Source organism: Hippopotamus amphibius, chromosome 4 (assembly GCF_030028045.1).
Source record: "Hippopotamus amphibius kiboko isolate mHipAmp2 chromosome 4, mHipAmp2.hap2, whole genome shotgun sequence".
NCBI classification, from domain to species: Eukaryota; Metazoa; Chordata; class Mammalia; order Artiodactyla; family Hippopotamidae; genus Hippopotamus; species Hippopotamus amphibius.
Window position 1 is genome coordinate 136,332,570 of NC_080189.1, and position 12,945 is coordinate 136,345,514.

The following is a 12,945-nucleotide window of genomic DNA, read 5'->3' on the forward strand; positions in this document are numbered from 1 at the left end:
TTTACAAGGAGAATGTTATGTGTGTAAAGAATAAAAATAACTAAATTAAGTGTACAAGGTTCACCAAAGCCTTACCTGAGAACCATGCTTCTGGATGATCCGCCCAAAGGTAAAAGCTGCCACTTAGGACACATGAAATATCTGTGCCATTTGTGTGCGTGTGTCTGTGTGTGCGTGTGTGTGTGCACGCGCCGTAAAGAAGCCAAATTCTCCCCATAAATTGCGAATCGTGTAGGACGGGCACGCATTTCATTCGCCTTTAAGAAGTGTTTCTTGTATTAACTGAATCCTGAGAGGATGGGCGCAGGGACAAATTTGGGACTGCTTAGATACCACGAGCCCGCCAACGAAGCTCCAGCAGCCGGGCGCGAGCAAGCCTGGGCTAAAACAGACTCTCTTAGAATTTCTCCAGGAAACCGTCGGGTGGTGGAGATGGGTGCTGGGTCCCGCAGCTCCTTTCTAACGGGCTGTCCCATCTGAGAACGTTGCCTCCTCTTCCCGGACATGAGCCTTAATCCCTCTACGGTTGCGCCGGAGGCGGAGCCCTGGCCGGAGGCGGAGCAGGAGCCGGGGTCGAGGTCGAGGTCGGAGGGGCCGGAGGCTGGGCCATGGCCGGACGCCGAGAGCCGGTCGCAGCCGCCCGCAGGGCCGGGCTCGGAGCCCCTCCCGGCCGCGAAGCCAGAGCCGGAGCCGCTCTCGGTGTGGGATCCGGGACTGGAGGCGCAGCCTCTGCCGGCGTCGGAGTCTGAGAATCAAGTGCCCCAGAGGCCCCGCTGCCACACCGACTGCCTGGAGGCGCCGCTCTCCCGGGCCTTCCGGCGGCTGGGGTGGGAGGTGGGCTCGCACCCCTGGATCTTCCTGCTGCTGCCCATGGTTTTAACGGCCGCTCTAGGCACTGGCCTGATTTACCTGCCCAAGGATGAAGAAGAAGACCTCGAGGAGCAGTACACCCCCATAGGGAGCCCCGCCAAGGCTGAGCGACGCTTCGTGCAGGGATATTTCACCGCTAACGACTCTAATGTCTTCTCCATTTCCAGGAAGAGCACCGAGGTCAATTATGCTTCCATCCTAGTGGTCTCTAACACCAACTCGCTGCTGGAACGAGAAATCTTATCAGAAATTAGTAAAGTGGACGACGCGGTGCAGGCTTTGTCTGTGACACAGGAAAACGGAACCCAGATCCTCTACAATGAGGTGTGCTCCAAGAATCAGGGCTACTGTGTACCCTCCAACCCACTCTTGTTCGCCTGGAAAACGAACAGTGACCTCAACCTGAAAAACATCACCTTCCCCATCTACAGCCTAGCCGGTCAAGTCGTCTACCTGGCCAACATCCTTGGAGGAACTGTTGTAGGCGAGAGTATGGGACTGAGCCAGTTACTCCTGAAGGCCAAAGCCATGCGGCTGCAGTACTACCTGAAGACCGGTGAAGGAGAGGACAACAAACGAAGCAAGACGTGGCTGAACCATTTCCTGAGCCAGGTTGGCAACCTTGAAAAGAGTCTGGCCTTGAAGAAGATCCAGGTACCTAGCGGCTGGGGTTTATAGGGAGGCTAGAAGGTGGGAGGGATAAGACTTGTTCTGAGGACCGTAGCAGCAGCACTCCCTGAGTATGATCGAGCCCTTGACTTGAAGCTGGGTGTGTTCTGCTGTATTTTGTCCTTAACCCAACTCTCTTAAAAGAGCACACTGAAGAGTGCCACAAAAGAATTTTAAAAAGAGTGGATATATGTATAAGTATAATCGATTCACTTTGCTGTACACCTGAAAATAACACATGGCTGTAAATCAACTGTACTACAATAAAAATTTTTTAAAATAAAATAAAAAAGAGAGCTAGGAACTAAAAAAGAAAAAGCCACAAATCTTAAATCCTTGGTAACATTCTGGTGAAAAACACAAATCCTACATCCTCGAGGTTGTTCTGTTCAGTACAAACATTGCTCTTCAGGTGTAGTTTGGTTTTCTGGTCATATTACTTTGAAATTCTTACTTTTAGTTAAAGTCTTTGCTGTTTTTGGGAGCCCCCTAAAATTTGTTTGGAGTTCATTGGAATAAAAAAAAACAAATCTTTAAGCAAAAGTTCCATGGTGTTATTAAGAAAGAAAGCTTAGCATTTTTAAAGTAAAGTATATCATAGTGCCAGGCACATGTTAGCTGTTCAGTAATTGTTGGACTGGCACATCTAATTCTCTGAATAAAACTGGTGCAAGTGAGACACCTTCTGGAAAAAGCCTTTGAATACCCAGGCCTTAATGAAATGATACTTGTGCAATTAAAATAGTAATAGATAGCAAACTAATAAAAATTTAGAAAAAGCCAAAATGTCTATACTTATTAATGATTTCACAGTTTTATATGATTCAGATTTTGTATATTCAGGAGTTTTAAACTTTGGAAAACATGCCAGAGATTTGTGGAAAGAAGCAATCTTTATTACCTTTTATTATTTATTCTAAAATCATAATCCATATATCTTGATTTTTTACTGACTTTTAATGTTTCAATCAATAAGCTGCAGTGTTTTAATATTTGTAACTCACACACAATATCAGAATTAAAATTACTTATCTGAGTATATTTTTTGTGGCAGGTGGTCTACTTTACATCACTTTCTAGACAACTGGAATTTGAGGCAACTTCTATGACAGTGATCCCCTTGTTTCACCTGGCATACCTTCTAATCATATTATTTGCGATCACATCATGCTACAGGTAAAACACTTTTATTAGTTTTTTTTTTCTTGAGGTACATCAAGTTCAATCATCTGTATTTATACACATATCCCCGAATTCCCTCCCTCCCTTGACTCCCCCCCACCCTCCCCCTCCCAGTCCTCTAAGGCATCAGCCATCCTCGAGTTGAACTCCCTTTGTTATACAGCAACTTCCCACTGGCTATTTTACAGTTGGTAGTACATATATGTCTATGCTACTCTCTCACTTTGTATCAGCTTCCCCTTCACCCCCCACCCCCCCAAACCTCGAGTTCTCCAGTCCATTCTCTGCATCTACGTCCTTGTTCTTGTCTTGTCACTGAGTTCATCAGTACCATTTTTAGATTCCGTATATGTGAGTTAGCATACAATATTTGTCCTTCTCTTTCTGACTTACTTCACTATGTATGACAGATTGTAGTTCTATCCACCTCATTACATATAGCTCCATCTCATCCCTTTTTATAGCTGAGTAATATTCCATTGTATATATATGCCACATCTTCTTTATCCATTCATTTGTTGATGGGCATTTAGGTTGCTCCCATGTCCTGGCTATTGTAAATAGTGCTGCAATAAACATTATGGTACAAGTTTCTTTTGGGATTATGGTTTTCTTTGGGTATATGCCCAGGAGTGGGATTACTGGATCATATGGTAGTTCTATTTGTAGTTTTTTAAGGAACCTCCAAATTGTTTTCCATAGTGGCTGTACCAACTTACAGTCCCACCAACAGTGCAGGAGAGTTCCCTTTTCTCCACACCCTCTCCAACATTTGTGGTTTCCAGATTTTGTGATGATGGCCATTCTGATCGGTGTGAGGTGATACCTCATTGTGGCTTTGACTTGCATTTCTCTGATGATGAGTGATGTTGATCATCTTTTCATGTGTTTGTTGGCCATCTGTATGTCTTCTTTGGAGAAATGTCTGTTTAGGTCTTCTGCCCATTTGTGGATTGGGTTATTTGCTTTTTTGGTATTAAGCTGCATGAGCTGCTTGTATAATTTGGAGGTTAATCCTTTGTCCGTTGTTTCGTTGGCAAGTATTTTCTCCCATTCTGAGGGTTGCCTTCTTGTCTTGTTTATGGTTTCTTTCACTGTGCAAAAGCTTTTAAGTTTCATGAGATCCCATTTGTTTATTCTTGATTTTATTTCCATGATTCTAGGAGGTGGGACAAAAGGGATCTTGCTTTGATGGATGTCATAGAGTGTTCTGCTTATGTTTTCCTCTCGGAGTTTTATAGTGTCTGGCCTTACATGTAGGTCTTTAATCCATTTGGAGTTTATTTTTGTGTATGGTGTTAGGAAGTGTTCTAATTTCATTCTTTTACATGTAGCTGTCCAATTTTCCCGGCAACACTTATTGAAGAGGCTGTCTTTTTTCCATTGTATATTCGTGCCTCCTTTGTCAAAGATAAGGTGCCCATATGTGTTTGGGCTTACCTCTGAGTTCTCTATTCTATTCCATTGATCTTCCTTTCTATTTTTGTGCCAGTACCATACTGTCTTGATCACTATGGCCTTGTAGTATAGTTTGAAGTCAGGAAGCCTGATTCAACCAACTCCATTTTTCCTTCTCAAGATTGCTTTGGCTATTCAGGGTCTTTTGAGTTTCCATACAAATCATAAGATTTCTTGTTCTAGTTCTGTGAAACATGCCATTGGTAATTTGATCAGGATTGCATTGAATCTGTAAATTGCTTTTGGTAGTACAGTCATTTTCACGATGTTGATTCTTCCAATCCAGGAACATGGTATGTCCCTCCATCTGTTTGTGTCGTCTTTGATTTCTTTCACCAGTGTCTTAAAGTTTTCTGCATACAGATCTTTTGCCTCCTTAGGCAGGTTTATTCCTAGGTATTTTATTCTTTTTGTTGCAATGGTAAATGGGAGAGTTTTCTTAATTTCTCTTTCTGCTCTTCCATTGTTAGTGTATAGGAATGCAAGAGATTTCTGTGCATTAATTTTGTATCCTGCTACTTTACTAGACTCATCAATGAGTGCTAGCAGTTTTCTGGTAGAGTCTTTAGGGTTTTCTATGTATAATATCATGTCATCTGCAAAGAGTGACAATTTTACTTCTTCTTTTCCAGTTTGGATTCCTTTTATTTCTTTTTCTTCTCTGATTGCTGTGGCTAAAACTTCGAAAACTATGTTGAATAATAATGGTGAGAGTGGACACCCTTGTCTTGTTCTTGTTCTAAGAGGGAATTCTTTCAGTGTTTCCCCATTTAGAACAATGTTGGCTTTTGGTTTCTCATATATGGCTTTTATTATGTTGAGGTAATTTCCTTCTATGCCCATTTTCTGGAGAGCTTTTATCATAAATGGATGTTGAACTTTGTCAAAAGCTTTTTCTGCATCTATTGAGATGATCATATGGTTTTTATGCTTCAATTTGTTGGTAGGATGTATCACGTTGATTGATTTGCGTACATTGAAGAATCCTTGCATCCCAGGGATAAACCCCACTTGATCATGGTGTATGATTTTTTTAATGTGCTGTTGGAGTCTGTTAGCTAGTATTTTGTTGAGGATTTTTGCATCTATATTCATCAGTGATATTGGTCTGTAATTTTCTTTCTTTGTGACATCTTTGCCTGGTTTTGGTATCAGGGTGATGGTGGCCTCGTAGAATGAGTTTGGGAGTGTTCCTCCTTCTGCAATATTTTGGACAAGTTTGAGAAGGATAGGTGTTAGCTCTTCTCTAAATGTTTGATAGAATTTGCCCGTGAATCCATCTGGCCCTGGGCTTTTGTGTGTTGGGAGATTTTTAATCACTGCCTCAATTTCCGTACTTGTGATTGGTCTGTGCATAGTTTCTATTTCTTCCTGGTTCAGTCTTGGAAGATTGTATTTTTCTAAGAATGTATCCATTTCTTCCAGGTTATCCAATTTATTGGCATATAGTTGCTTGTAGTAGTCTCTCATGATGTTTTGTATTTCTGTGGTGTCCGTTGTTACTTCTCCCTTTCCATTTCTAACTCTGTTGATTTGCATCTTCTCCCTTTTTTTCTTGATGAGTCTGGCTAATGGTTTATCAATTTTGTTAATCTTCTCAAAGAACCAGCTTTTAGTTTTATTAATTTTTGCTATTGCTTCTTTCCTTTCTTTTTCATTTATTTCTGCTCTGATCTTTATGATTTCTTTCCTTCTGCTCACTTTGGGGTTTCTTTGTTCTTCTTTTTCTAATCGTTTTAGGTGTAGGGTTAGGTTGTTTATTCAATACTTTTCTTGTTTCTTAAGGTAGGACTGTATTGCTATAAACTTCCCTCTTAGAACTGCTTTTGCTGCGTCCCATAGGTTTTGGGTTGTTGTGTCTTCGTTGTTGTTTGTTTCCAGATATTTTTTGATTTCCTCTTTGATTTCTTTAGTGATTCCTTGGTTGTTTAAGAGTGAATTGTTTAGCCTCCATGTGTTTGTATTTTTTGCAGTTTTTTTCCTGTAATTGATATCTAGTCTCATGGCGTTGTGGTCTGAGAAGATGCTTGATATGATTTCAGTTTTCTTGAATTTGCCGAGTTTTGATTTGTGACCCAAGATGTGATCTATCCTGGAAAATGTTCCATGTGCACTTGAGAAGAAAGTGTATTCTGTCGTTTTTGGATGGAATGTCCTATAAATATCAATTAAGTCGAGAGGGTCTAATGTGTCATTTAAAGCTTGTGTGTCTTGTCTAATTTGTCTGATATAAGTATTGCTACTCCAGCTTTCTTTTGACTTCCATTTGCATGGAATATCTTTTTCCATCCCTTTCCTTTCAGTCTATATGTATCCCTTGGTCTGAAGTGGGTTTCTTGTAGGCAGCATATAGAAGGGTCTTGTTTTTGTATCCATTCAGCCAGTCTGTGTCTTTTGGTTGGAGCATTTAATCCATTTACATTTAAAGTGATTATTGACATGTGTGTTCCAATTACCATTTTCTCAATTGTTTTGGGTTTGTATTTGTAGGTGTTTTCCTTTTCTTGTGTTTCCTACTTAGAGAAGTTCCTTTAGCATTTGTTGTAAGGCTGGTTTGGTGGTGCTGAATTCCCTTAACTTTTGCTTGTCTGGAAAGCTTTTGATTTCTCCCTCAAATCTGAATGAGATTCTTGCTGGGTAGAGTATTCTTGGCTGTAGGTTTCTCTCTTTCAGGACTTTCAGTATATCCTGCCATTCCCTTCTGGCCTGCAGAGTTTCTGTAGAAAGGTCAGCTGTTATCCTGATGGGTTTTCCCTTATATGTTGTTTGTTGCTTTTCTCTTGCTGCTTTTAATATTTTTTCTTTGTGTTTAATTGTCGTTAGTTTGATTGATATGTGTCTTGGTGTATTTCTCCTTGGGTTTATTCTGTATGGGACTCTCTGTGCTTCTTGGACTTGGTGAATTATTTCCTTTCCCATGTTGGGGAAGTTTTCCACTAGAACCTCTTCAAAGATTTTCTCAGACCCTTTCTTGTTTTCTTCTTCTTCTGGGATGCCTATAATTCGAATGTTGGTACGTTTAAGATTATCACTGAGGTCTCTGAGACTGTCTTCTAATCTTTTTATTCTTTTTTCTTTTTCCTGCTCTGTGGCAGTTATTTCCCCCATTCTATCTTCCAACTCACTTATTCGTTCTTCTGCCTCAGTCATTCTGCTGGTTAGAGCATCTAGAGTATTTTTAATTTCAGTTATTTTGTTATCCATTGCTATTTGTTTTTCTGAGTTCTTATGAACTGTTTCTTGTACTTTCTCTATTTTGTTATCGAGATTTTGTATCATTTTTACTATCATGACTCTAAATTCTTTTTCAGGCATTTATCCTATTTCCTCTTCATTTATTTGGTCTTGTGGGTTTTTTCCTGCTCCTTTGCCTGCATGGTGTTTCTTTGTTTCCTCATGGTTGTCCAAACTTTTGGGGTTGCTTGTCCTGGCAATAGAGGTGTTTATAGAAGACTGTCCAAGCCTCAGACTAATGTCCAAGTATTGGATTAAATGAATATTCAGTCTAGGAAACACATACATGTATAAGACACACAAATACTGAATCCGTTAGGGCATAAGGCTCTAGAAAGACCTGACAGAACCTCAGTGTGCTATCAGATATTCAAAGAGAAACCCAGCAGAAATTGACAACTGAAACAGAACAAATCAGAGGCAAAAGCAAAAGCAAACAAACAACAAATAACACCCTACACATACAAAACATCAATCCAGGGAGATTTTGTAAGCTAGGATCAAATATAGAAAAGAGCTAGAGTACCACCAGAGAGAGTGGAGATTCTCAGAATGTAATTAGACAACTGTACTAAGAACTAAGATAAAGACAAAAGCCTAATATTAAATACCAAGGCAGTGCATCATCTGGAGAATAGAGCAAGGCGTCTGAGCAGACCGATAGTGTTGCTTATAAGTATGTTAAGATAAAATAAACTTAAAAAGGCTGGAAGAAAGGGGAACAGAAGAGCGTAATGTGGTTGGAAATATGCAAATAAAAAGAAAGGAATAGAAATGTATAAAAGATAGGGATGAAAGGAAAGTATGAGAGATATTTTGTCCGTACTACCAAAAACTTAGCTAGATATAGAAATATATAAAAAGGCAAAACAAAAAAAAAGAATAAAAAATATCATTAAAAAATTATGTTATAAAACTTGTAGATCTCTTAGGGCTAAGATCGTATTTAATAAATCAGAAAAAAAAAAAAAAAAGAGAAAGAAAAAAAAAAAAATCCAGAACTGATCCCAGAATGGACCAGTTCAATAGGTACTGATACTACTATTTCTGTTTCCTTAGCGTCTCAGCTGTAAGTGTCCTTCTCCTTGCCTTGGGTTTTTTTTTCCGTTATTCTGTGACCAGCAGAGGTTCCTTTATTGTTCGTCTGTAAGCGTCGGTGTGTGGGGAGGGAGAGGGTACAATAGTGGCTCCTTCTCCTGGGAGTGAGTGAGCAGTGGCGCACTGTTGTTTCAGTCAGGCTTGGAGGTGCCTGTTGCAGAGGGCGCTGGTGGCTCAGGCGTAAACAGAAAGTCTTAGAGTTGGGCCTCTCTCGGGGTTTTTTTTTCTTTTTGATGCCGTTTTTTTTTTTTTTTTCCTCTGGGCAGCCTCCCTGCTGCTGGCATTGCAAGGGGTTTTAATCTAGCCCCGCCCGAGCGCCTGAGGGTGCTTGTTATCCCTGAGTGCCTTAGGTGGCCTGCAGGGCGTCTCTCCACTGCCTGTTGCAGAGGCGCCAAAAGAGAGGGAGAGGCTACTTGAGCGGCTCCTCCCCCCCGCCCGGGAGCCTGCAGCCTCCAGCCGCCATCATGGCCGGGCAGCTCTCAGGGACCGGCACTCCTCTCCGCGGACCTCCTCCCTCCTGTCCTCTCGGTCCGTCACCCTACCAGCAACAATGTTTCTCACCCTGAACCAGCTCTCCAGTTCCCACGCTCCCGCTCCTGGACCCTCCATTCAGCCGCGGATCGATGTCTCGGTCCGGGAACACTGAGCTGCACCGCGGACCCTCCGTATGTTTCTCACTCCCTCCCGTCTGCCACAGCTCCGCCGCTTCACCGTCTCTGAGCCCTCGTAGATGCCTCCCTACCGGCTATGTCGGGCTCCCCGCAGCCCTCCCTGGTGTCCGAGGCTGTCTGCTGGTGTTCAGCTGGTTCTCTGTGGGAATCACTGCGTCCTTCCGTGCATTCCCAATGCATCTGTGGAGAGGGATGCACTCCACGTCTCTCTACTTTGCCGCCATCTTTTCTCTCCATGGTGTTTCTTTGTTTCCTCCTGGTTGTCCAAACTTCTGGGGTTGCTTGTCCCGGTGATAGAGGGGCTTATAGAAGACTGTCCAAGCCCCAGACTAATGTCCGGGTGTTGGGTTAAACAAATACTAAGTCTTTCCTTTGCGCTTAGCCCAGTTTCAATTGCTCGTGGGTTGCTGGTGCAGAGAGAGGCCTCACAATCAGCCCATCAGAGCTGTCTATTATTAGTTTTTTAAACTCTAACTTCAAAATATTTTATTGTGGTAATATATATATAATATGTATAACATAAAATTTACCATTTTAAAAATCATTTTTTAAATGTATTTATTTATTTATTTGCCCACGCTGGGTCTTAGCTGTGGCATGTGGGATCTTTGTTGCCGTGTGCTGGATCTTCGTTGTAGCATGTGGGCTCTCAGTGAGGCATGTGGGATCTAGTTCCTTGACCAGGGATCCAACCTTGGCCCACTGCATTGGGAACATGGAGTCTTAACCACTGGACCACCAGGGAAGTCCCTAGAAACTATTTTTAAGTGTACAATTCAGTGGCATTAATTAAATTCACACTGTTGTGCAACCGTCACAACTATCTCTTTACAAATATTTTCCATCACCCCAAACAGAAACTCTGTAACCATTAAATAGTAACTCCCCATTGTCTCCCCCAAGTCTTGGTTAGTTTTTACTCTACTTTGTTTCCATGAATTTGCCTAATCTAGAGATTTCAAATAAGTAGAATCATACAGTATTTGCCCTTTTGTGACTGGCTTATTTCACTTAGCATGTTTTCAAGGTTTATCCATGTTGTAGTGTGAGTTCCTTTCTATGGCTGAGTAATATTCCATTTATGTGTATACCACATTTTGCTTATCTACTTATCTGTTGATAGACACTTGGAATATTTCTGCTTTTTGACTATAGTGAGTGATGCTGCAGTGAATCTTGGTGTACAAACCTCTGTTTGAGCCCCTGTTTTCAATTCTTTTCACTATAGACCTAGGAGTGGAATTAGTGAGTTGCATGATAATTCTCTGGTTAGCTTTTTGAAGAACCACCAAACTTTTTTTTCACAGAAGCTACACCATTTTATATCCCATCAACAATGTATAAGTTTTCCAATTTCTCCACATCCTCACCAACACTTGTTATTTTCAGTTTTGTTGATTATAGCCATCCTAGGAGGTGCAAAGTGACATCTCATTGTGGTTTTGATTTGCATTTCCCTAATTACTAATGAGGTTAAGTATCTTTTTATGTGTCTATTGGTCATTTGTATATCTTCTTTGGAGAAATGTTTATTCAAGTCCTTTGCCCACTTTTTTTTTTCTTGGCTGCGCCACACAGCTTGCAGGATCTTAGTTCCCCAACTAGGAAATGAACTCAGGCCCTCAGCAGTGAAAGTGCAGAGTCCTAGCCACTGGACTGCCAGGGAATTCCCACCTTTGCGTATTTTTAATGAAGTTTGACCTCTTGTTGTTGAGTCTTGTTGTTGATGAGTACTTTATTTTGGATATTAAATCCTTATCAAGATAAATGATTTGCAAATATTTTCTCCCACTCTGTAGATTATCACTTTACTTTCTCGATAATGTCCTTTAATGCACAAAAGTTTTAATTTTGATGAAATTCAGCTTATTTATTTTTATTTTTGCTACATTTGATGTTATATCTATGAATCCATTGACAAGTACAAGGTCATGCACATTTATCCTGTGCTTCCTTCAAGAGTTTTATGGTTTTAGCTCTGATATTTAGGTGATTGCAATTTTTAATTCATAGGTGTATATGATGTGGAGTAGGGGGTTCAACTTCATTCTTGTACATGTGGAAATCCAATTTCCAGGTACCATTTGATGAAGAGACTGTTCTTTGCCTGTTGATTGGACTTGATATTCTTGTCAAAAATCAATGGGCTGTAGATGTATGGGTTTATTTCTAGACACTCAGTTCTATTCCTTTGGTCTATATGTGTATCCATATATACTAGTACCACTCTGCTTTAATTACTATAGCTTTGTTATAAGTTTTGAAATCTGGAAATCTCAGTTGTCCAATTATTTTTCTTTTTAAGGTTATTTTGGATATCCAGGGCTCCTTGGATATCCAAAATAATGCCATATGAATTTGAGTGTTGATATTTCTACTTCTGAAAAAAAAAACATTGGAATTTTGATAGAGATTGTGTTGAATCTGTAGATTGCTTTAGGTGAGATTGTCATTTTGACAATATTAAGTCTTCCTTCCCATGAACTAAGAATGTCTTTCCATTAACTTCTGTCTCTTTAAATTTCTTTCACCAATGTTTTGTAGTTTTCAGTGTATAGGTCTTTCACTTCTTTGGTTAAATGTATTCCTGAGTATTTCATTATTTTAAACACTAAATGGAGTTACTTTTGTTAAGTTCTTTTTGGGATTGTTTATTGTGCATGGATAGAAACAACTGAATCCTGTGTGTTGATCTTGTATCCTGCAGCTTTACTGAATTTGTTTACTAACTTTAATAGTTTTCTTGTGGATTCTTTTTATTTTTCATATATGTGATCATATAATCTGTGAAAAGAGATAGTTACAATTCTTCCTTTCCAATTTGAATGCCTTTTATTTAGATTTCTTATCTAATTGTTCTGGCTAGCGCTTCCAGTGCAATGTTGAATGTCATTGGTGAAAGTGGGCATCCTTATCTTGTTCCTGATCTTAGATGGAAAGCTTTCCATTTTTCACCATTGAGTATGATGTTAGCTGTGCAGTTTTCGTACTTGCCTTTATAATTTTGAGAAATTTCCTTCCATTCCTTGTTTTTGAGTGTTTTTATCACAAAAAGATATTTTGTCAAATGCTTTTTCTGCGTCTTTTGAGATGATCGTGTGGTTTTTATCCTTTGTTCTGTTAGTGTGGTGTATTACATTGATTTTCCCATGTTGAACCACTCTTGCATTCCTGGGGTAGATTCCACATGGTCATGATGTATAATCCTTTTAATATGCTATTGAATTGTGCTTGCTAGAATTTTGTTGAGGATTTTTGTATCTATATTTATAAGAGGTATTATCTGTAGCTTTCTTGTGATATCTTTGTCCAGCATTGATATCAATGTAATGATGGTCTCATCAAATGAGTTAGAAAGTGTTCCCTTCCTTTCAATTTTTTGGAAGGGTTTGAAAAGGATTGGTATTAATTCTTCTTTACATGTTTGGTAAAATTCACTAGTGAAGCCATCTGGTCCTGGACTTTTTTTATTGGGAGGTTTTTGATTACTGATTCAATCCTTTTACTTGTTACATGTCTGTTGAGATTTTCTGTTTCATCTTGAGTCAGTTTAGGTCTTTGTGTATTTCTAGGAATTTGTGCATTTTATCTAGGTTATCCAGTTTGTTGGCATAAGTTGTTTAGAGTAGCCTCTTATAATCCTTTATATTTCTGTAAGTTCAGTAGTAATGTCCTCACTTTCATATCTGATTTAGTTATTTGTATCTTTTTTTTTCCTTTGTCACTCTAGATAAATGTTTGTCAATTTTGTTCATCTTTGTCA

General features: G+C 39.9%; 1 protein-coding gene across 1 annotated transcript in view; it reads left to right on the plus strand.

Moving 5' to 3' along the window:
* The first annotated feature begins 504 nt into the window (after nucleotides 1–504).
* Nucleotides 505–12,945, plus strand: part of LOC130852577 (patched domain-containing protein 3) — a 30,022-nt gene continuing 17,581 nt past the window's right edge. The window contains exons 1-2 of the mRNA XM_057733689.1: nucleotides 505–1,524; nucleotides 2,594–2,715. Of these exons, the coding sequence (XP_057589672.1) occupies nucleotides 505–1,524; nucleotides 2,594–2,715 (1,142 nt within the window). The remainder of the gene's footprint in view (nucleotides 1,525–2,593; nucleotides 2,716–12,945) is intronic.